At 38.8% G+C, this 22,696-nt stretch overlaps 1 protein-coding gene across 1 annotated transcript in view; it reads right to left on the reverse strand.

The window, feature by feature from the left end:
* Positions 1–282: 282 nt before the first annotated feature.
* CHMP4B (charged multivesicular body protein 4B) overlaps positions 283–22,696 on the reverse strand; it is a 56,327-nt gene continuing 33,913 nt past the window's right edge. The window contains exons 2-5 of the mRNA XM_044664390.1: positions 7,643–7,820; positions 6,497–6,611; positions 5,039–5,165; positions 283–1,140 (exon numbers count right to left, since the gene is read on the reverse strand). Of these exons, the coding sequence (XP_044520325.1) occupies positions 1,076–1,140; positions 5,039–5,165; positions 6,497–6,611; positions 7,643–7,820 (485 nt within the window). The 3' untranslated portion in view covers positions 283–1,075. The remainder of the gene's footprint in view (positions 1,141–5,038; positions 5,166–6,496; positions 6,612–7,642; positions 7,821–22,696) is intronic.

A 22,696-nucleotide genomic window follows, 5' to 3' on the forward strand; every position in this document is an offset into this window, starting at 1 on the left:
TTTCTTTGACACACCTGAGGTATCCAGTTCAGTGGGTTTTCTGGAGGCAGGTCCTACCATGTTCCCCCATTGCTTAAGGTGGTGTAGAAAAGCAGAGGAGCCTTCTGGGTCCTGGAGTTTTAGGAACTTCTTTCAATACCAGAAAACCCATTCCAGCTCATGGTTTCCATCTGTTGCCAAGAAACACATTTAGACCCAGGACTGAACTGAATTTCAAGGGCTGAGAGTGATTTTTATCATCAATTTAGTGGTAAATGATCAAATGAACAAAATGGCCACGTATGAAAATTAATTGAGATATTTAATAGACAGTGCAAACCATAGTTTCATCTGAATATAAATGTATGCACATGTTGCAATGAGTTATATCAATCAGTTATCACAAACAGCAATGAACACTTCTGTAGAGCTATGTTAAAAAATGTACAGCTGGAATTTAATTCTAATAATCTCACCTGCTTCCAAGAGAACTTTGTCCATTTCAAATCAGTTTCACAAACTTAAAAAGAAAAAGTGATCTGGAGTGAAAGGGTGGGTGTAGTGATAAATACAAAGGCAGTCAAACAATCAGTGGCTATAAATACAGCTTACAGAGTACCCCAAATCAAATGCATTATTACAGCTGAACACAAGAAAGAAACCTAAGATTTTTCTTTAAATGTCGTACAAGACTTACAAAGGCATGTGGGACATTTCAACTGACTTCAAATGACAAAGACTACATCTGAAGAGCATTTCAATTCTGAACAATAAATTCCAATTGAGGATCCAGCAAGGAGTTAGCATAGTCCAAAAGCTGAATGCTGGATATTTTGCAAATACATTTTATTTTACAGAAATTCAACATTATAAACAGCAGGCAACTCCCTTCCCCCTCCCCCCAGCTGCTCCCCCTCCAAACCCCTCCCACCGGGTGCAGACCACACTTTCCAGGATGCAGCCATGATGCAGGCCCATTGCCTTGGGATAAGATCCAAGAGATAAAGATGGTTCTCCTCCCCCACACCACACGCACACACCCACTGCCACAGGTGACCAGAGTCTGCTTTTATACAAGCCCATGGAGTTGTACCCATTACATAGATTCGGCCCAGGTCTCCAGCTCTTTCATTTCATCCTCGTCCTCTTCCTTCTTCTTGGCTATAAAGGGGGAATGGAAGATGAGTCTTATTTAGAAAAGGTAATTATTTTAAACCCTTGGCTTTTCTCCCCATCCCCATCCAAGGCCAGGTTCCAGTGCAGTACTAGATGATGTTATGTAAACAGCCCCTCCCCTGGTTCCCAGTTCCCCATAAGCTGCTCCTGGATGCCAGAGAGGCAGAGAAGGAACTCTCTCTTTCCCCTCCCCTGGCTGTTTTCATCTGGCAGGCATGGTCATGTGATGAGGACGTCAATGATGATTCACTTTAGGGCTTTACCCTCATTGGGAGGCATACATTTCCTTCTTCAGTATGTGAGGTGAGGGCACTGAGGGTGGTTTGCCACTACAGTGCCTTTTTTCCAGTTTTTTCCTGTCGCAAATCCTAAAGCCAAAGGCTCTCTGCACCAGACACTTGCACCCACTAGAAATTATTTGGAGTTCCTGGGTACCCAGAAGCAGGAAGAAATAAAGGAAATAAAGGAAGAGCTTTATGGAGAGGAGAAAATTCTGTACTCAGTGCTATACCTCTGAACACAGTTGTAGCAGGAATGAAAATAATAACTTCCCACTGTGCCTAACAATTACAAAGCACTTTCACAGCAAACATCTCATTTGAGTCTCATGGTCATTTATACTTATAAGAGGAGGCAAGACAAAGGATTATGAATTACCCTTATTTTAGAAAGACAAAAAAAAAAAAAAAAAGAGATTTGGAAGGAAAGTCATTTGTTCAAAGTCACACAGACTGTAACTGGAAAAACCAGGAATAGAATCTAATCTAGGCCCCTTCTGTCCATTGGACAATGACTTCTGTCCACTGCTGTCCATTATATTGTGCAATCACTTAACGAATGCCTGCTAAATGAATAAAATAGATGGAGCCATTTGCTTGATTCCTACGCAACTCTTTGCCTTTACAAATCTATTCCCCTTATTAGCAGAAAAGATGCTGCCAAATGTTCTGACTTTTGGAGAAGGACAATTCTGTTTCTGAGGACTCCAAAGAAAAGCAAGAAGAGAACTACTGGTGGAAACCCTTTAAAGGGCCCTGTTCTTAATGTCATTTTACTGGTTTCCAATTCACTTTCAAATTCCCTTTGACTGCAAAAGTCTTTGGGTACTTCTAAATTAAGTGAGCTTAATAAATGTCTTGTCCCCAGTAAGTGGGTACACCTAACTATCTAACATTATGTACCTTTTGTTAAAAATCCATACCTTAAGTGGGAAGGGCTTGACAATTGGGATTAAGTGACTTGCCTAGGGTCACATAGCTAGAAAAGGTCTGAGGTCAGATTTAAACCAGGTCCTCCCAACTTTCATCTTGGAGCTTTATCCACTATGCCACCTAACTACCCCACATTCTCTAACTCTTAAGTAGTTACATAAACTTCAGCTATTATCTCAAATACGAATTCTCTGAGTTGAGAATTGATCTATACAATGTCAAAGCAGAAAAGCATAGATTTAAAGCTTAAAGGGGACTTGGAAATTACTAAACAACATTGCAAAGATAAACAACTTTGAAAGATGTAAAATCTCTGATCAATGATTAACCATGATTCCCAAAGGACTATGATGCCCACCATCTGCTGGAGAAACAATGGAGTAAAAATGTAGAAGGAGATTCATTCTGGGGCACAGATAATATGAAAATTTGCTTTATTTAACTATGTATATTTATGGTGAAGGGGTTTTCCCCACTTTGAAATTGGAAGAGGGATTGGGAGAAAAAATACACACTTGTTAATTGAAAGAAAGCAAAAAAACTGGCAATCACTTGCTAATTCCTGGATAGAGAAAGGAATTAGTGAACTGGCAAACTGTGAAATTGGGATTAACTCTCCCCCTGCTCATTTTTAGATTTAATCACCAGAAGCATATACACCTCACTTATCCTTAAGTGGGGGAGCTCTGTGACCCACATGTGCGATAGTGGGTGACGAATCAGAATCAATTGACTACCCCCCCACCCTCCGCAGCCCTAATCAAAGCTTTAGCTATAATTGATCCACATAAAGTAGAAGGACGGCAAAGGAAGTGATGAAAGGAAAGGTCTTTAAAAGTAGCAAGAACTTCCTGTGAGGAGGTCTTTTGCCTTCAACTTGACCCTGGAGGAGCTCTGGCTGGGGACCTCAGGCTGCTCTTGAATTTTCCCTTAGAACTACCACGTGGGTGAGTGAAAAAAGCTAACTTCCTTTTTCTGGTTTTCCTAGAGGTATTAGCCTCCAGAGAGGCCTCCTGAGGAGGCCTTGTGGCTAAAACTCTTGTTTAATTTACTCTGAGTCCCCTTTGCTGGGGCCTCTGAAGCCCTTCCTGGTTTGGACCAGGCCTGAGTAATCTCTCCGAGTTCCTTACTTTCACTCTTTCTACTTTTGTAAATAAACTACCACAAAAAAGTCATTCTGACTTGAATAATAATTCCCAGCAACCATACTCTTATAAATTTAGTTTCAACCCTTCAAATTTTACCCTTTACAAAGCTTCAATCCTACTGCATTAGTTGTCTTGCTGGCATCTCCACCTGGCATCCTACGTGTATCTCAAATTCCACATATCCAAAGCAAAACAAATCATAATTGCCCCCAACCCATTTCCCCCCCCAAAACTTCCCCATCTTTGTTGATGGCATCACTTATCCTTTCAGAACCTACGCTGGCAACTGAAGACATTTACCTGACTCTCCCCAATGCCCTATGTTCAATCAGTTGATAAGCCTAATTGAGGATCTATCCCCAGTTCTGTATTGAACACAGTTACCACCTGAATTGAGGTCTTCATCACTTCAGACAAAGACTATTACAACAGTCTGATCTATGTCTGTCCTGCTTCCAGTCTCTCCTTTCTCCAATCTATATTCCACATGATTTTCTCCCCCTCTTCAATTCTCTTGTGTTTGGTTGTCTCTTTACAGGTTATTTCCCACACTAGAATAGAAGCTTTTTGAGGGTATGGGTCTGGGTCTATTTCACTTTTCCTCATAACTCTACTGATAACCACAGAATCTTGTACACAGTAGGCACTTAAATGCTTGATAAACGTGTGTGTGTTTGTGTGTATTTTATATAAACCCTTACCTTCTGTCTTAGATTTAATAATAAGAATTGATTCTAAGGTAGAAGCATTATAAGAGCTAAGCAACTGAAGTTCAATGACTTGCCCAAAAAAATCACACAACTAGAAAGTGTCTGGGGCCAGTTTTGAACCCAGGTCTCCAGACCAGACACTATCCACTGAGCCACTTAAGCTGCCCCTATTTTTTAAACATTAATTTTCTTTTTAGTTGAGTTCTAATTTCTCTTCATTTCCTCCCTACCCTTAAGGTGAGCAATAGAAATTTTTTTTAAAAGAAGGTAAGCAAAGATCCTCAATATATATATATGTAAAGTCATGCAAAACTATTTCTATATTTTGCTGAATGTATAATGAGAGTCAGAATGAGAACTTCATTCTAACTCCTAGCCCAGTGCTCCTCTCATATTATAACCTCCAAAAGTGGAGAGTGCTTAATTCACTAGGCCTTTGGAACAGCCACAATTGTTCCAAGCTTCCTTTTCCACACAAATTATTTCTGGAGCCTAAGTATCTGTCATCCATGAAAATGCCTTCATTTCCGCAAAGGGTTGTCCTTAACCTAATATCCCATGGAAACTCTCCAAATTCTACCTTTGCCCAACAATTTCTCTTGCTTGGCACTGTGTCCAAGATGGTTTATGACTAAGGTTATATATTCAGAGCTGAATATGTAAAAGTGCACAAGAGAATTACATGTAAAACTGAGATTTCTAAGTGACTGTTTCTCCGAATGTCACACTAACTTAGTATTCCTGGCCTGGATCACCTCAGGAAAAGAGGAAATCCAACAATAACACCTACTTGAGAAGCTAAGGAAGTTCTTACCTGGCTTTGAAGGTAGTGCTATAGAGGGCACATTTGGTAATGGGACTGTTTCGGGACCATTGATCTCCAGCAAATTTTTGTCTAGTTCTTCCTGTTCAAGTTCCTCTAGCTCTGCCATGAGCTCATCCTAAATGAAGGAAATCCAAGAGAGAAACATGTCAGTATGGAAATCCCAACCCAGAGGTATACCTCAGATTCCATGGCTCTGTTTGAATTCCACTGTCTGGATTCTGTTTGAGAGGAGCCAGTTGAAGAAACAGATCTAATCTCTTCTCAGAAACCTTTAGTGGTTACTTATTGCCTCTAGAATAAATTGTACAATTCTCAGCCTGGAATTTAATGTCCTCTACAACCTGACTCCAAGTGAACTTTCCAAGCAGCTTTCATAATTGTTTCCTTTATGCACTCTGCAATTAAGCCAAAGTGGAGAACAGAGCTACTTCCCAAAACCCCACGTGCCATCTAGCTGTGTTTTTCTACAATGGGTCAACCATATCTAGAGTAGACTCTCTCCTCCTCAGCACCTCCTAAGACTACTTAGTCCCCCCCCCCCCAAAGTTCAGCTGAGGAGGTACTTCCAACAATAAAGTCTCTCCTTATCTCTCCCTCCTTCCCCCTGCTTCGTGCTAGCTGTTAAGTCTTTTTTATCCTTAAAGGACCTTATACTTATTTATCTCTGTATGGACTGCATCCCCTGCTAGAATGTAAGCTCTTTGAAGGCAGGGACTAGTTCATTTTTGCCTCTGTGTATCCCAGTGTCTAATATCATGTTCCAGTGTACATTAAGCACTTAATGTTAGTGGAGTTACATGGACCTGCAGCCATTTAGTATATGAGATGTTATCGTCAACATCATTGGGTGGTTTAGGTGCAACTCTTCCTGACCCCACTTGGGGCTTGCTTTCTTAGCAAAGATATTGAAGTGGTTTGGCCATTACCTTCTCCAGCTCAAATTGACAAAGGAGGAAACTGAGGCAAACAAGGTTAAGTGACCTATCATAGGTCACAAAGCTAGTTAAGTATCTGAAATCATTAGAATTCAGGAAAATGAGTCTTCCTGACATGGGAGACAAAATCTGACCCTTAGCATTACTAAATCAATGGTACAATGATATGCTTTACCATGAAGTTAAAGATGTTAAAGTTAAAGAAAGAAACTCCAAATTATTCCAATGTATCTGGCAGGTCAACAAAGTTTGAGAAACGGTACATGCTCAGCCCTTCTGTGTTTATGCTCAGGGTCAAACAAGCATTCTAACAATTCTAAAATGGGTAAATATTAGCCATCTCTGATCTGAATGTTTGGAGGGGGGAAAAATTGTTTCCCAAATCCTAGTCTATGGAAAAGAAAAGCAATTGTGTCTGAGGCAAACTGGAAAGCCTGTAAAACTATCATATAGCTAAAGAAGAGTTTGAATTTATTCAACTTATATAACTAATCTGTGTCAAGTTACTTACCTCATCAAACTCTTCTCCAAACCCTACAGGTTTTGAAATAGCTGTGGATATCTCCTCTGCAAGTTCCTGTTGGTCTGCGATGTCCTGCATTAGCTCATCTACTTTATCAATATCCCTTTAAACAAAAGATGCAAAAGCCACATAAGTCAAAGTACATACTACACATAATAGGGTCCGATGGGCTCTCATAACTTAACTACTGTAAAGTAAGAATCCAATTTCTTACACATACAGTAGCATGGACTCTGTTTCAACTTCACCTATTCTGAACAAACTATAATTTTCTATTCTGAATTAATTCTTTGAGATAGTCAGTTTTATTTTACAGACCAAAGATCATTCTGAATCCTGGGCAATAGGCAAAATCATTACTTACCCATTAAAACACAATCATGCACAAGAAATCTAAACAACCCCCCAAATTCACTTATGGTTTGAAAAGAAAAAATATCCCAAAATATTTTACATAGCTACATAACAAATAGTAACACCTCACTTATCCAGCAATCTCTCCTTGGTAGGACATAGGAAAGCCCCTTCATCGAGCCTTTTCTTAAGAGCTTATCTAATAAAGTTCTAACAAAAAAGCATTTACCACAGCAAGAAGAAATAATTGCTGATAGCTTTGTAGATAGCTTTTGTGGTATAGGAAAACTACAAAAAGCAAACACAAGAACTTTAAGAAATTCAACAATCTGGGGCCATTTAATGAAGGACAAATTATATTCTATAGATACTTCAATATGCCTTAGGGCATCAGTGTGTTATGCTGGGGCATTCAGGACATCTATGGATATGCACAAATGGTAATCTTGAGACATCAAGAAAGGGGGGAATTCTGTTTGGTATACTCTACTGCAAAAGTCAGAGAAATATACAATATAAGCTAGAAAAATTTTTATTTAAAAAAAATTTAGGATAAAATGTTTGGGGACTAAGTTAAGGGGTAAGCTTCAACTTTACCCAACAATGCTGGATAAATTTCATAAATATGGAATTATAATTTAGGGATATGAGCATTAGAGCTAGGAGAGACCATAAAAATCATCTCATCCCACTGCCATATTATTTTATAGGCAAAAAAAATTGAGACCCAGAGAGGGGAAGAGACTGCCTGAATACATGCACTTCCCAGAGGTGGCTTACATGTTATCATGGGCAGCCTTCATGGCTTTTGCAGCATAGCCCATGTTCTTGAGGACTTCAGTATTAGTGTTGGCATTCTCAAGGGCTTCCCTTTGAAATTCGATTGTCGACAATGTACCATCAATCTGGGCCAGCTGTTTCTCGTATCTCTTCTTGCGCTTAAGTGCTTGCAAAGCAGCTGGAAAAGAGAGAAAACGGAATAGAGTTTGAAAAAAAAATCACATAAAAGGGCTGCACTACAGTTTACTCAGTTGCAGTTTGTGGGACAAAAGCTATTGAAAAAATATCCAAACCTAGATTATCTTTTGGTGTTTTATTCAAGTTATATTAAAATCAGCATTAATGGAATTGGAGATGGGAGTGAAGGAAGAGAATGAAAACACTGTAATTGTGATTAAGTCCTCCAAGTAAATTCCATGTCCAATTAATTTTATAAGACAGAATCATATCTGATAAATTTATTGGCATTATTTTAAGAGGTAAATGGGCATGCAGATAAAGGGGAATCATTAGCTATAACCTCGTTGGCCTTTTTTAAAAGGCCTTTGACAAAGCTGTATAAGGATAGCTATTAGGGCAAAAAAAAAATAAGGCGCCACCAAAGCACTAGGGAAAAAATTATTTTATTATGGATGTAGAGCTGGCTTAGAGAGAGGAAATAAAGGGTGAGGAAACTATTCTTTAAAAAAAATTAAAAATCTACATAGGGATTGTGGCACTGGGGACTTTATGATTTGGCATCTTTATAGATAACCTGGGGGGGGGGGTGTTACAAATAACAAAATCTCCAATTGTGCAGACTAACCTGATGGGAACAGATGACAAGAAGAGCTTATTAATCTACCCCTACACTTTATAATACTGTCAACTGTATGACAATATAAGCATTGGAAAGAGTGGTAAAACATAAGACATGGTTTTCAAAAAAAATTCATTTTCTTCGATGAGAAGATCACAATCCAGAGAATATTCGTTCAACTTGTGGCAGGAAAACAGAGCCACTCTTAATACCCATACAAACATAATGGAGCTGCTACCACCTGTTCCCCCTCCTCTGCCCCACCCCAACAAAAAAAGCAAGGGATAGATTCCAATAAATATTTACTAAAAAATAAAGAATCTCACACCCATTAAATTGGCAAAGATGACAAGAAAAAAAAATGGCAATTATTAGAGGAGTTGAGGGAGGACAGGCAGAGTAAAGCTCCTAAGGAAGTGGGAATTAGTACAACCTTCTGGAAATATACTCCTCTAAAAGCTATTAGACTGTGCAAAACCCTTTGACCTATGAGCATCACCACTAAGCATCTACCCCAAAGAGATCAAAAAAGGAGGAAAAGGAACCATATATACAAAAATATTTATGGCTGACCTTTTTGTTTTATTAGAGAATTGGAGATTAAAGGGTTTGATTGGGAAATGGCTGAACAAATTATATGATTATGATACATTATTGCTCTGTATCAAATGATAAAAGTGGAAGATTCAGAGAAAACTAAGACAAATGAAATGACAGATGCAGAGTGAAGTGAGCAAATCCAGAAGAGCAATTTTTACAAAAAATTTAACTACAAAAAAAATAATAAAACTCAACTTTAAAAGAGTTGAGAACTCAGATCAATTCAATAAGAACTATTTTATTCCAGAAGGCTGATGATGAAGCATGGTATCCACCTACCTGACAGAGAAATGAGGGACTCCAGAGATTCTTATCTTATCAAAGTATTGGGGTTTGTTTTTGTTTTGTTTTGCTTGATGATGTTTATTTTTTACAAGGGAGGGATTAGTTTTTTTGTGTTGTCCTTTTTTAATTTAGAGAGGAGGCATTTGGGAGGGAAAGTGGAACTAGTCAGAGAAGACGAGAGAAAAGAGAGAGGGATAGGGAGGGAGGGCAGGGGAGAATCATTCCAACATGTTTAAAATGCATAGGAAGGAAGTTTAGACAAGCAGATCAGCTGTTCAGGAACTAACATGTTGAATTTATTATATATTCTGTCAAAAATACAAACTGTACATAATAGTCATAGTTTTGTATACAATCCACTTTTTTCTGTTCTGTTTATTTGGAAATATTCATGCTGGATGATAATTGTCAATTATAGAACAAAAATTTTTTTCTATAGAAAAAGACTAATGGAATAGAACTGAAAGCCTATAGAATAGAACCTGATGAATATATGAAGTTCCTCCAAACCCTACTGCAATTTTCCATCCTGGTGTGGATGTGATCATCCTAGGAAGGTTCTGAGTACAATCTGAGCAAAAGACTATGTCTGGTTTCCAAGGAGCTGCTCAGTATGAAGAGGCATTCATTACCAGTAGACTGGTCATTTAGTGACAAATTCTTTGGACATGGCAACCCATGAAATTTTTTTTTAAGACAAAATAGACATCAGTCTTGTATAGTGTCACTGAGTCTGCAGTGACAATCTCAGAGGGAAAAAAAGACAGTGCTAAGAATCAAATAGTTTTTATACCACCCCTATGCAAGCAAATAGTAGACATTCTAAATGTAAGACACTAATAACCAACAAGTAGACAAATTACCTTAGGAACTGAAAGGTATCCCTCTAGGTCAGGGGTCGGCAATGTATGGCTCTTTCTGCAGGAGCCATAAAGTCAGTTTTTTCAGGCGCGGTTACAGGAGGACACACTGTGAGCACTGCACGGCTCTCACGAAATTACATTTTAAAAAATGTGGCGTTTATGGCTCTCACGGCCAAAAAGGTTGCCGACCCCTGCACTAGGCATTCTCATTATAAGTGAAACCAAAAGACACAAGAGGAAGCTGAAGCTAAATGGAAAGATGGCTCATTGGTTCTCCCTTGAGATGCAAAGAAAGAAGTAGGAAGTGTTTGGGCAGCAAGTCGGCAGTGTGGATAGAGTACTGGGCCTAGATTCAGGAAGACTCATCTTCCTGAGCTCAAATCCAGCCTCACTAGCTGTGTGACCCCTAAGCAAGTCATTTTGAATCCTGTTGGCCTCAGTTTCCTCATCTCTGCTAGATAAGGAAATGACAAACCACTCCAGTATCTTTGCCAAGAAAACCCCAAATGGGCTCAAGGAGAACAGAACACAACTGAATATCATCAGTTTGGTATTTAATAATGTATAAAGAGATCTGGAAACACCATCACATAGGGCATTTGGTTCTCATAATTTGCAAAAAGACCAGTACAAAGATAACTTCAGGAGCAGCTAGGTAATATTGATTGAGAGCCAGGCCCAGAGACAGGAGGTCCTGGGTTCAAATCTAAACTCAGACATTCCCAAGCTGTGTGACCCTGGGCAAGTCACTTAACCCGCATTGCCTAGCTCTTACTACTCTTCTGGCTTAGAACTGATAATAAGGCAGAAAGTAAGGGTTTAAAAAAAGTTTGCCAAAGGATAAAAAGACAAAGAAATTCTATGAAGAACTCAATAAAATCCTCCAAACTAAACCAACATATGTTTTTGATACTGGATGACTTCAACATCTTATGGGAGAAACCAGAGGAAATAACTTAAATACTATATGTGGGTTCAGAAGGGTGTGTAGGAGACAGGAATGACAAAAGATGGGGACTTAACAAGTTAGGGAGACTGGGTTTAACTATTAAGGAAAATGTTTGTTGACAGAAGTGACAGGCCTAACTGTCACCCTGCACCATCTAGACAAGGGGCCTATGGAAACTAGCAAGCAAATGACAAGAGTTTGTAAAAAATTTAATTAAGGGAACTATGGTAAAGGATGGGAATAGGGGTTTCTACACTTCCAGACTATGGGCAAACCACAGGGTCAGGGGAGGGACTTATCTACACTGAACTGAGACCTAAAGCAAGACAGGGCCCAAGGATAGCAGGACTGAAGTGGGTATTCTCATAGCAGAGTCCTGACACACTCCAGTGATGTTGCAGCTCCTCCAGGACCACTAGCTGTACTCTTCCAGGTGGATAGATTCTGGGAGCTAACCCAGCCCAAGTTACCTGAAACTCAGGTTGAGATTAATAGTCTCTACCAAAATCTCCCACAAGTAGATGACAGTCTTCCTTCAGGATCCCAGGGAATCAGGGTACAAACTCCACTTCCTCTGAGGTCTCCCAGGGTCAGTTACAACTTGTCCCAACCACCATGGAGTCCGTCTCAGAGAGAGCAAGCCACTTCCTGCTTCCTCATTCCATTTGGAATTCTCAAGCCTTTCCTGCTAGATCTCCTAAATAATAATTTGTAAGTAATCTTCCTCACAACAAACACTAGCTGAGGACAGTGAAATATGCATTGGGAAATATTTAGAAAGTCAAAGATTTGTAGACTACATAGAGTCTTCGTACATATAGTATATATATCATGAATACTTTCTTCAAGAAAATAATTGTAAGGCACCAGACATGGCTTAACACTGAATAACATTAAAAAAAAAAAGGAAACTGATTTTGACAGAGAAGAAATAACTTATTTTCAATGTGGGAATGATTTTTGAATCAGCTGCTTATATACAGTCAGACCCTTGACTTGTTGGAGCAAGGATCAAAATTAATAAAGAGCTAGAAGAAGAATATAGAAATGACATGGTATACAACTAAAATTCTAATTTGACCTACTTAAAAAAAGTTATTGATGCAGAAAGAGGAAAGGACAATCTTATGCATCAGCTGAACCAATGTAAATCAAATGCCAGAATGAGTAGACCAAAAAAAGTCTAAAAATATAACTGACATACTCAACAAGCAGAAGTATATTGCAGTTAATGGTAACATGCATTTAAAATTCCACTTGTCAAATCTTAAGGAGAGGGAAAAAAGGGAAATGATGAGCAGTGGATAAACTCAAAGAACAGGGAAAAACAGAAGGAAAAACCTGTTTCAAGAAAGCTTGGTGAGAAACCCAATCTAAGATAGTCCACAAGGGCATTTAGGGATGAAACTAAATGTGGAAAGACTTTTATAGTAAGTTATTTCACTTCATCCAAACTTCTATTTCTATTCAAACTACCATGATATCCCCTTCCTAGGTTCACAACATCATCAGTTATATAGCCTTAACTCTTTAATTTTCTTCACCCACTATTATCTTATTCAGGTGACAAATTTTGTCAATTCTATACTCAATCTGTCTCACATTCATCTTCTTTCCATTCACAATAACCTCTATCTTAAAGGCTCAGGTCTCTGATAACCTCCCCCTGGGCCACTGAAACAGTTTCTTAATTGGTCTCCCTTACCTTCATTTCTCTCTCCTCTTCAATCCATCATGTACTTTGCTATCAAACTGATTTCCTAAAAGAGGTCTGGCTGGACCCATTCTCTGACTCAAAAATCTTCAGCAGCTCTGTTTTATTTAAGTATTAAATCTTCAGTCTGGAATTTAGAGTCACCTAAATTTAAATTTGTAAACTTTCCTTCTAATTTGAATTTAGAGCCAGATGGTGTCAAAAATACACAAATACATCTGGCTTCTCTGATCTTTTCCAATTACTCTACTTCCTGGAGATATTATCTTGGTCAAGTTGTTCTGTTTAACATTCCACCAAAGGTACTGAACACATGAGAAGAATTCTTAACTTTCTTAAAAGCATAGTTCAGGCATTATTCACATTCACGAGGACTTTTCTGATCCCTCTAAATGTTAGATCTCTCTCCCTCTTAAAATTACTTATAACAAATTTTATATTTACTTGTATACTTACATACTACATCCTCCAGCAGAATGTAAGTTCTTAGAGGGCAAGGACTACTTCATTTTTGCCTTTCATCTAGCACATACAGAAGGCTAAATTTAAGATTAATAAATATTTGTCAAGATGAATAAAAAAACACTATGAATAGAATTGCTACTCAATTCAAAACTGCTGGGGAAAACTAGGCAGTTGTATGACAAAATATGGGTTTGGATCAATACATAATAATGAATTCTAATAAGATGAGAAATCTAAATATTAACCCACCCACCCCCCAATTTTCTTAACTGTTTAAAAAAAAAAAAAAAGGAAGCTCACCTAAGGAGAGAAGGGTCATTTTGTCAAATAACTGGGAGGGGGAGAAATCACTGGAGACAAAATTGATGGATATGATTATAAAAAGACTAAGAGATTTTGAACAATAAGAAGCAGTATATTTAAAAGAAACAAATTGAGGGAAATATTTGTAATAAATATAAGGTTAGTCTTACCTAACTGCTGATCAAATCAGAACTATAAGTATATTTACTACAACTTTGGAGAAGAGAGAGGAAATCGGATGGAGTAGGCAGGGCAAAGAGAGGAAGGAAGAAGGGAGAAAAGAGAAAGGAAAAGTGGGAGAGAGAAGAGGCAGGAAAGAGCATCATTCAAATGAGGAACTGATTCCTTCTGCTCTCCTCTCCCTCAAGGTTAGCAGAATAAAAGGTGGTCTTCAAATCCAGATTGAATCATGTCTTTGATTTAGCAGAAGACAGAGAGAAAAGGGGATAAAAAAATATATATATATATGGCCCTAAAAGGAGATAGTTCAGGCAGACCTGGAAAGGCATGTGGAACAAAAGCATTTTCTTTGCTAGTTAATTTATTTGGTTATGCTTTGTTAAAGGCTAAAGGCTTGGGGCAGAATTTAATCTTTGTTTTGTATGTCTGTTTCTGACTGCTAATTTTATTGTTGTTCAATTGTTTTCAATCCCGTGGGATTTTTTTGTGACTCCATTTGGAATTTTCTTGGTACAGATACTGCAGTGGTTTGCCATTTCCTTCTCCAGAAGAGGAAACTGAGGCAAACAAGAGTTGACTTCCCCAGGGTTACACAGCTAGTAAGTATCTGAGACCAGATCTGAACTTAGGAAAAATTAGTCTTCCTGATGTGTGGAACAGGGGTGAGACCCCCCCCCCCAAGAAGATCCACTTCTCACAATGAAAGTTCAGAGCCAGAAGTTATGAGCAGAAAAGACAGTTTATTTCCCTTTCATGAAAGAGGCACTGCTCCTAATCATAAGGCAAATATACCCTCTTCTGGCTGAACCTAGCCTTTTATTGGCTTTAACCACAAGCCACCACACTTCACCTCCTTTCCCTGTCTGCCCCCCAAGAAACTGGGGAGCCAAAACTTATAGGCTAAAATTTCATCCAATCAGAAAATAGGACAACCACAGTTTTAACACCTATTGCTTGGCATAGAAGATTTTGACCCAGGTAGCAAATACCATGACCACAATTTGACACCTATAGCATATTGGAACACACTCAGGGGGGCACAGCCTAACAGAAGCAGAGGGTCAAGGTTAGGACTTTCCAGGGATGACACACTTGTCAGCATGTTGAAACTAGCACACTGCTTGGCCAGAGGGCTTTTGGAAAAAATTCTGAGGGTAACACATAGCCTACTCCTCACAATGACTGAAGGCCCAGTACTCTACTGCACCACCAGCTGCCCAGTAAATTTTATTAAAAAATAAGCTTTGTTGTGGCAAAGAATTGGAAACTGAGTGGATGTCCATCAATTGGAGAATGGCTGAACAAGTAGTGGTAGATGATAGTGATGGAATACTATTGTGCTACAAAAAATGATAAACAGGATGATTTCAGAAAAAGCTGGAAAGAACTGAAGGAACTGATACAGAATGAAATAAGTAGAACCAGGAGAATACTGTATATAGTAATAGCAATATTGTATGATGATCAACTGTGAAAACTTGGCTACTCTCAGCAGTGCAGTGGTCTGGGACAATGCTGAAAGACACATGATGGGGATGCTCTCCACCTCCAGAGAAAGAACTGTTGGACTCAGATGGATACGAATCAGAGCATACTTATCTTTTATAACAGCATATTTGTAGTTTTATTAGGGGTTTTGGTCTTTTATATCAGTGTATTTACAGTTTTATTGGGGGTTTTGGTTACATATGAGTTTGCTCTTACAACAATGACCAGTACTGGAAGTGTTTTTTACACAAAATAAAATTTAAAAACAAAATCAAAAGTTAATTTTATAACTTTTGAAATTTAATAGCCATTATATTAAGCACCTCCCATGAGCAAGACTGTTATTAATGCAAAGCAATTTACTGAAATTTTAAAAATCTATATGTAGTATTTTTTTAAACCCCTACCTTCTGTCTTAGAATCAATAATAAGTATTAATTCCAAGGTAAAAGAAGAGCTGAAAGGGCTAGGCAATGGGGATTAAGTGATTTGCCCAGGGTCACACTGCTAGGAGGTATATGAGGTCATATTTGAACCCAGGGCCTCCAGTCTCCCAGTCTGGCTCTCCATTCATCGAGCCAGTATGAAAGGAAATTCTTGGTTCTCTTTGTCTATTCTGAGTTTACACTAGGGAAAAGGGAACCCTTTATTCTCTTTGCCTAGTTGGAGTTAAAGCTTTGGTTAACAATAACTTAAGTACCCCTACTTAGTACCTCACTAGATTGGGAGGACAGGATTAATTCTCCTTTGTCTACTTTTGAATTAATCAACAAAAGCAATCGCCCGTACTTAAGCCTTAAGGGAAATTCTTAATACAGGAGTTTCACCTCCAAAAGGAAGACACCCAAGTAGGTGAAGTCTGCAATCCATGTGCTAACTGGGAGATAACTCAGAAAAATTAACACCTTTAGAGGTGAGAAGTCAATCCCACAGACACTGCCTCCTGGGCAAAGATGGACAATTTGGAGGCTGTGAATGGCCCCTATGAAGAGGGGCAGGAACAGGAAACCATCATAAAAGCCAAGAAATCCTTGGGCTGAGGCAGTATAGAGAGCTGAGTCTTGTGGAGAGTGCCTCCTAGAGATAGTCATCAAGGGAACTTCACTGGAGACTGTGGCTTGGATTGTGGCTTCAACTTTGATTCTGACTCCTGAACTACTTCCATTGGGTGAGTGAAGAAGGCTTCCATCTTAGAAGAAGCCTCATAGTTACTACCAGCCCTCCTAGCTGAAGACTAGTATAGGTATTTTCTCTAACCTCTCTCACATTTCTCTACTTTATTGTTTTCCCTCTAATTTGGTAAATAAACTTCTGACTTGAGATATAATAACTTTGATGACCACGTTATTTCATATAATTTAAGTCCAATCGCTAAATTTAATCTTTACACCAGCTAATACTTTTAGCTGCCCCTCTAATACTTTTTACAAAAAAACAATAGCAGCAGTCAGAATGGAGCACTGAATCCCTTCTGCTCCCCTTCATGGTTAGACAGAAATGAAAACAGGAATTTTCAGAATCTGTACATCCCATCATGCCTCTGATAAAGGGGGTACCTCTGCACCAGGCAAAGCAATAAAGATTAGGGTAAACATGCTTCTTGTTCCAAAATTTAGAGCTAGAGTATATTATTTCCTCCATGAGTCTAGATACCTGTTCCTGCACCTCTCAGGCCTCCACTGGCCCTGTGTCACAGTTTCTTCATCTGCAGTCCATCCTCCCCATGGCCTGTCTTGGGGCTGTCTAGGGCTCAGGGATCTCTGGCTGTGCTGCAGAGGGCCCAGGCTGGGCTAGCTAGAACAAGGTGCAACCATACCAGATCTTGAATAGCTCAAATAAGTCACTCACCAGAATGAGTGATACAAATCTGGCAGGAGGCAATCTCATCACCTGTGCTGGAGGTGCTATTTATAGTAAAATCAACTCAGGTCATCCTGACATCAACATGAGTCTCCAGATGGTTACTTCATGACTTTACTAAGGCCTCTGTTATCTATATAGAAAAAAATCATAAGAGGAATATTGGACAAAGTACATAAATACCTTTGTGCTCTATCAGTGTGTTACTTTGTGAATTATACTTACTTATATGTCATAGTTATTTTATAAATGACCTTTATATGCCAATCCTAAAGTCTCAGATGCATTTCCCATATAAGTTATGTATCTCATTTGAATCTCATAACAAGTCTATGAGGTATGCAGGTATTATCATCTTCATTTTGCAGATAAAGAAACTGAGGCTCAGCAATAAGTGACTTGCCCAGGGTCACACAGTCAGCAGGGATTTGATCCCAGACTTTCTTGATTCTGAATCAAGCATTCAGGTGCTAACACTATGGTATGTGCTGAATATTTATAGTATGATACTGTATTGTTTCATCTTCCTTCTACACCAGTGCTTCCCAAACTTTTTTGGCCTACCGCCCCCCTTCCAGAAAAAATATTACTTAGCCCCCTGGAAATTAATTTTTTTTAAATTTAATAGCAATTATTAGGAAAGATAAATGCACCTGTGGCCAGGATACCATGAGATTTATCCAGCTCTCTCACTTCTTTACAACTGTCTCCCAAGTACCGTTGGAAAAAGAGGCTGACAGGCTTACCCTTGGAAATGTAGAGAACTAAGAAAGTCAGGAAGTCCTAACCCAAGAAGTTGGTTAGGGAGAAGCCAGATGTAGGATCAGCTTACAAGCAGAAGGGAACTGGAAATGAAGATGAAGCCAGAGGCAAGAAAGGGCAGTCTAGGCCTCCTCTCAACAGTGTGCAATGATACCTAGTCACAAGGTAGGGATAGGCAAAGATGAATGAGAATATGTGGCTAGTAGTTAGCCCTGAATGTTGTGTTGGCCATATATGGCTAGACTAAGAATAGTTCAAGTTTAGATACCTATAATTTGTCTAGCCCAGTTTCTGTTTTCTCTGCTCCTTTCCCTTAGTTGTTAAGCTCTCTTTGAAAATCCCAACTTATTGGGGGTAAAAAAGAAGAAAAAAAGAAAAACCCAACTCCTGTCTTAAATACATTAAATGTGGAGTAGTAGGGGTGAAGAAGGGAACAAGCATATGTGCCCCTGGGCTGTGCTAAGAACTTGATTGTGTGGGCAAAAAAATTACCCAGAGCCAATACAGAAATATGTTATCTTCCCACCAGGGTTGAAGAATCTTTCATAGAATCAGGACAGTTATTTTTAAGCACTACTCCACAATACTGTGCCAGAACCAACATGATAGAAGAGACATTTCCAAGAAATTTCTGTTGTGGCTGAGAATTAAGTTTATTACAAATTATATGGGTATTCCTTGTGAAATGGAAAACCTTCTCCCCTCAACCTATTTTTCAATTAAATTTTCAAACTCAATAAGTTATATTTAAACTCCTACAAAACAATTAAAATAGGTGAAAAGTGATGCTAACCTTTATTCTTTATGAATCTTCAGTGGTAGGAGAGTGAAGAAAACCAAGAGCAGAAATATTTGCCATGCCTAGGTGAAGACTAATTAAATTACAAATTTGGGGACTGGATTAGGATACTGAGGTTCCTTTCAAATTTGAAAGTCTTGAATCAAATGTGATGTGCTCTACATATCCATAGAACAGTGCCTGGCACATAGTGGGCACTTAATAAATGTCATCCTCTTCCACATATACACATTCTTAATAAATGGAAATTGAATGCCTGAACAACACTTTTAATATTACATAAACACAAAGTTATAAAAAGGCACTCCAAAAAAATCATAAATCATAGAATTATAGAGCTGGAAGGGGCCTTGGAAATCATTTAGTCAAATCGTCTAATTTCTAAAGCACTATACAGTTTGGATGGAATTTTCATATAACAGATCTGAGACAAAAAATACTGATAAAGCTTAATATTTTGGCCACACGCTGAGAAGATAGAAATCATTGGAAAAGACAGACTCTGACATTGGGAAAGATTGAAGGCAAAAGGAGAAGGGGACAGCAGATGATGAGATGAATAGTGTTGTGGAAATGATTAACATGAGCTTGGGCAGACTTAAGAGAGAAGGGAGGATAGAAGGACCTCATGTGCTATATATATGGTCCATGGGATCACAAAGAGTCAGATATAACTGAACGACTAAGTAACAACAACAACAAATTATCATCTCTTACAGATGGAAACATACTGACTTGCCCAGGGTAAGACATGTAAGTCAACTGCAAAAGTAGGAACTGGAATACAGCCTCCAGACTTACAGTTCAGTGTTCCTGATATGCTTTGCCTCTCTAACCACATGCTTTCCATTCTCTTTTACTGGAAAGGGGGAAAAAATGTACTGTGCAGTGGAAAGATCACTGGATTTCAAGTCAGAAAGGTTCTGAGTTCAAATCCTAGCTCTGCCACTTCTTACCTGATATGACTTTGATTAACCTCTCTGTAAAAATCCTCTCTTATAGAACGAGGGGTGGAACCAGATGATTTCAAATGCTCCTCACAGCTTTCTAAAATCTATATATCTAATCCCATTTGCGACTGAAAAGGTCAGAGATGGACTCCATTTCTGAGTTCTAAAAAGGCAGCAGCAGAAAGCAGTTCTGAGGAACACCTAATCCCTGACAAACACAGTTGGAAACCCAGAGAGACCAGTCCAGAGGTTGGGCTCTATCCACCTGCTGTCTCTGAGGCCACTCCCAACACAACACATTTCAAAGTCTCCCACAAGAGGAGAAAAACCTTCTTAACAAACCCTTGAAACATTTAGAGACAAGGCTGTTTTTGTTCCCACCCAGCTAGAGAGGTTGGCTCGACATGAGCTGACTGCATTTTTTCAGCACAGCTGTATCACTCTCTACAATCTCTATTTCTCTTGTACCTTAACTCAGTCTCTCTGTTGCCTGGAGAGGATATACTCAACTACAGCACTTTAGTGACAAGAAAACAAATGTTTGTAAGTGACAAGAACAACTGAATTAGAGATGCTTCCAACTTCAGTCAACTGCAGAAGGAATGTGGGATGTTCAAGTGAGATGATAAAATTATGAAGGAGAAAAGCAGGTCCCAGGATCACCTTAGTTGGAACAAAAACGGCAAGAAGAGGCTCAATAATCAATAGTCAATACCCCCAAACATTAATATAAGTAACTCCAAATAGGTATATCAATTAAAAATATCAGCAGACCTTTTGATCCAACCATACCACTGCCAGGTTTATACCCCAAAGAGATCATAAGGAAAAAGACTTGTACAAAAATATTTATTGTTGCACTCTTTGTGGTGGCAAAAAATTGAAAAATGAGGAGATGCCCTTCGATTGGGGAATGGCCGAATAAACTGTGGTATCTGTTGATGATGGAATACTATTGTGCTCAAAGGAATAAAGAACTGGAGCAATTTCATGTGAATTGGAACAACCTCCAGGAATTGATGCAGAGTGAAAGGAGAAGAACCAGGAGAACATTATACACAGAGACGGATACACTGTGGCACAACTGAACATAATAGACTTCTCTATTAGCACCAATGCAATAATCCAGAATATTTCTGAGCGACTTATAAGAAAGAACACTATCCACATCCAGAGAAAGAACTGTGGGAGTAGAAATACAGAAGAAAAACAACTGCTTGATCACATGGTTCGATGGGGATATGATTGGGGATGTAGACTCTAAACGATCACCCTAGTACAAATATTAATAATATGGAAATAAGTGTTGATCAATGACACATGTAAAATCCAGTGGAATTACTCATTGACTACGGGGGGGGGGGGGGGGAGGAAGAACATGAATCACGTGGCAATGGAAAAATATTCTAAATTAATTAAACTTTTAAATTCAAAAAAAATATCAGCAGACATGCTCCATCTTTTCTTTTTTCTTTTTTAATTCTGGCTCCTCATCTACAAAATAAAAGGCATCATTATGCAGTGGAAAGAACATTGGATTGCTTGCTGAACTGGTGAACAAAAGATATCTGGGTTCTAGTTGTGCTACTGGCATTAATTTGATATGACAGGGACAGTTAATATTAGTAAGCACAAAGGATAAAGGGGCCAGGCCTGAAATGGGAACTCCTGGATTCAAATCTGACCTCTAACACTTCTTAGCTGTGTGGCTCTGGACAAATTACTTAACCACAATTGCCTAGTTCTTATTGCTCTGCTCTTCTGTCTTAAAACTGATACTAAGATAGAAGGGTTTAAAAAAAAATTTTTTTTTGGTATGTGACATTGAACAAATCATTTTATGCAACTGAGTCTGGTTTTCTAATCTGTGAAATGGAAATATTACCACTTCTACTAAATACACCATGCAAGGTGTTGGGAGACCCAAATAAGACAATGAATGAGAAACTCTCTAGCCACAAACAGTTATGTAAATATGAAGTATTATTCTTATTACCTGATGACCCATTTCCAAGGTACTCTAATACAGGATTCTCTTTCAGGGCGCATGGTGCAATGGAAAGGGCACTAGACTAGGAGACAAAAAACAGACTTAAATAACTTCTGTCATTTGGCTAGTCTCATAGCAGGTTTTTTTTTTAGCCTTGATTTTCTCAGTAGTAAAATGGCATATTTGCCCTGCTTACCCCTCACAGAGTCATGAGGAAAACACGAGAATGTCTTTGAGAGTACTTGGTAAAACTTAAGTTCTAGGCACATGTATGGGATTATGACTTTCATTATTTAATTGAAATGCCCTACACCATGCCCCAAATTAAGCATTCTCTCATTCTTTCTTTCTTTCTTTTTTTTTTTTTTTAAAACCCTTACCTTCCATCTTGGAATCAATACCTAGGTAATGGGGGTCAAGTGACTTGCCCAGGGTCACACAGCCAAGAAGTGTCTAAGGCCAGATTTGAACCTCTAGGCCTGGTTCTCAATCCACTGAGCTACCCAGCTGCCCCCTCTATCATTCTTACTTAACTGACAAACCATTCTTATCAGAAAACACTCTTTTTGCCAAGTCAACGAGTTACAGAAACCAAAGGAATATAATTGTACAAACCTCCAAATTGTAACTCAGCGCTCAAGAAAAGCTGCCAATCACATCATCTCAGCTTTCAATGAACAAGGAGCATAAGTCACAGTGTGACTGAAAAAATATGGGGGGAGGGGTTAAGCTGTCTGAAATAAAGAATGCCAGAAGACAGCACTCAGAGAACCTTTCATCATATTATGGAGACAATCCATACCACTGTGCTTTGTGCTTTAAAGTTGGTCTCTTTGAATGCTCTCAAGCCTTCACATGTGCTTTTTCTGTCCTCTCTGACAGTAAAAAATCATCTATTTCCTTTGCATCTGCCCATGGTGCTAGAGTATATGCTCCGCATACAAAGAGCCCTCAGTAACTGCTGAGAGAATCCTCAAGCCTCACCAGGACCCTTGGCTGCCTCTGTCCCTCTGATGGAGGGTAAAGCAAGAGATCCCCAAAGCTTCC

The sequence above is a fragment of the Gracilinanus agilis genome, chromosome 2, assembly GCF_016433145.1.
Source record: "Gracilinanus agilis isolate LMUSP501 chromosome 2, AgileGrace, whole genome shotgun sequence".
Taxonomy (NCBI): domain Eukaryota; kingdom Metazoa; phylum Chordata; class Mammalia; order Didelphimorphia; family Didelphidae; genus Gracilinanus; species Gracilinanus agilis.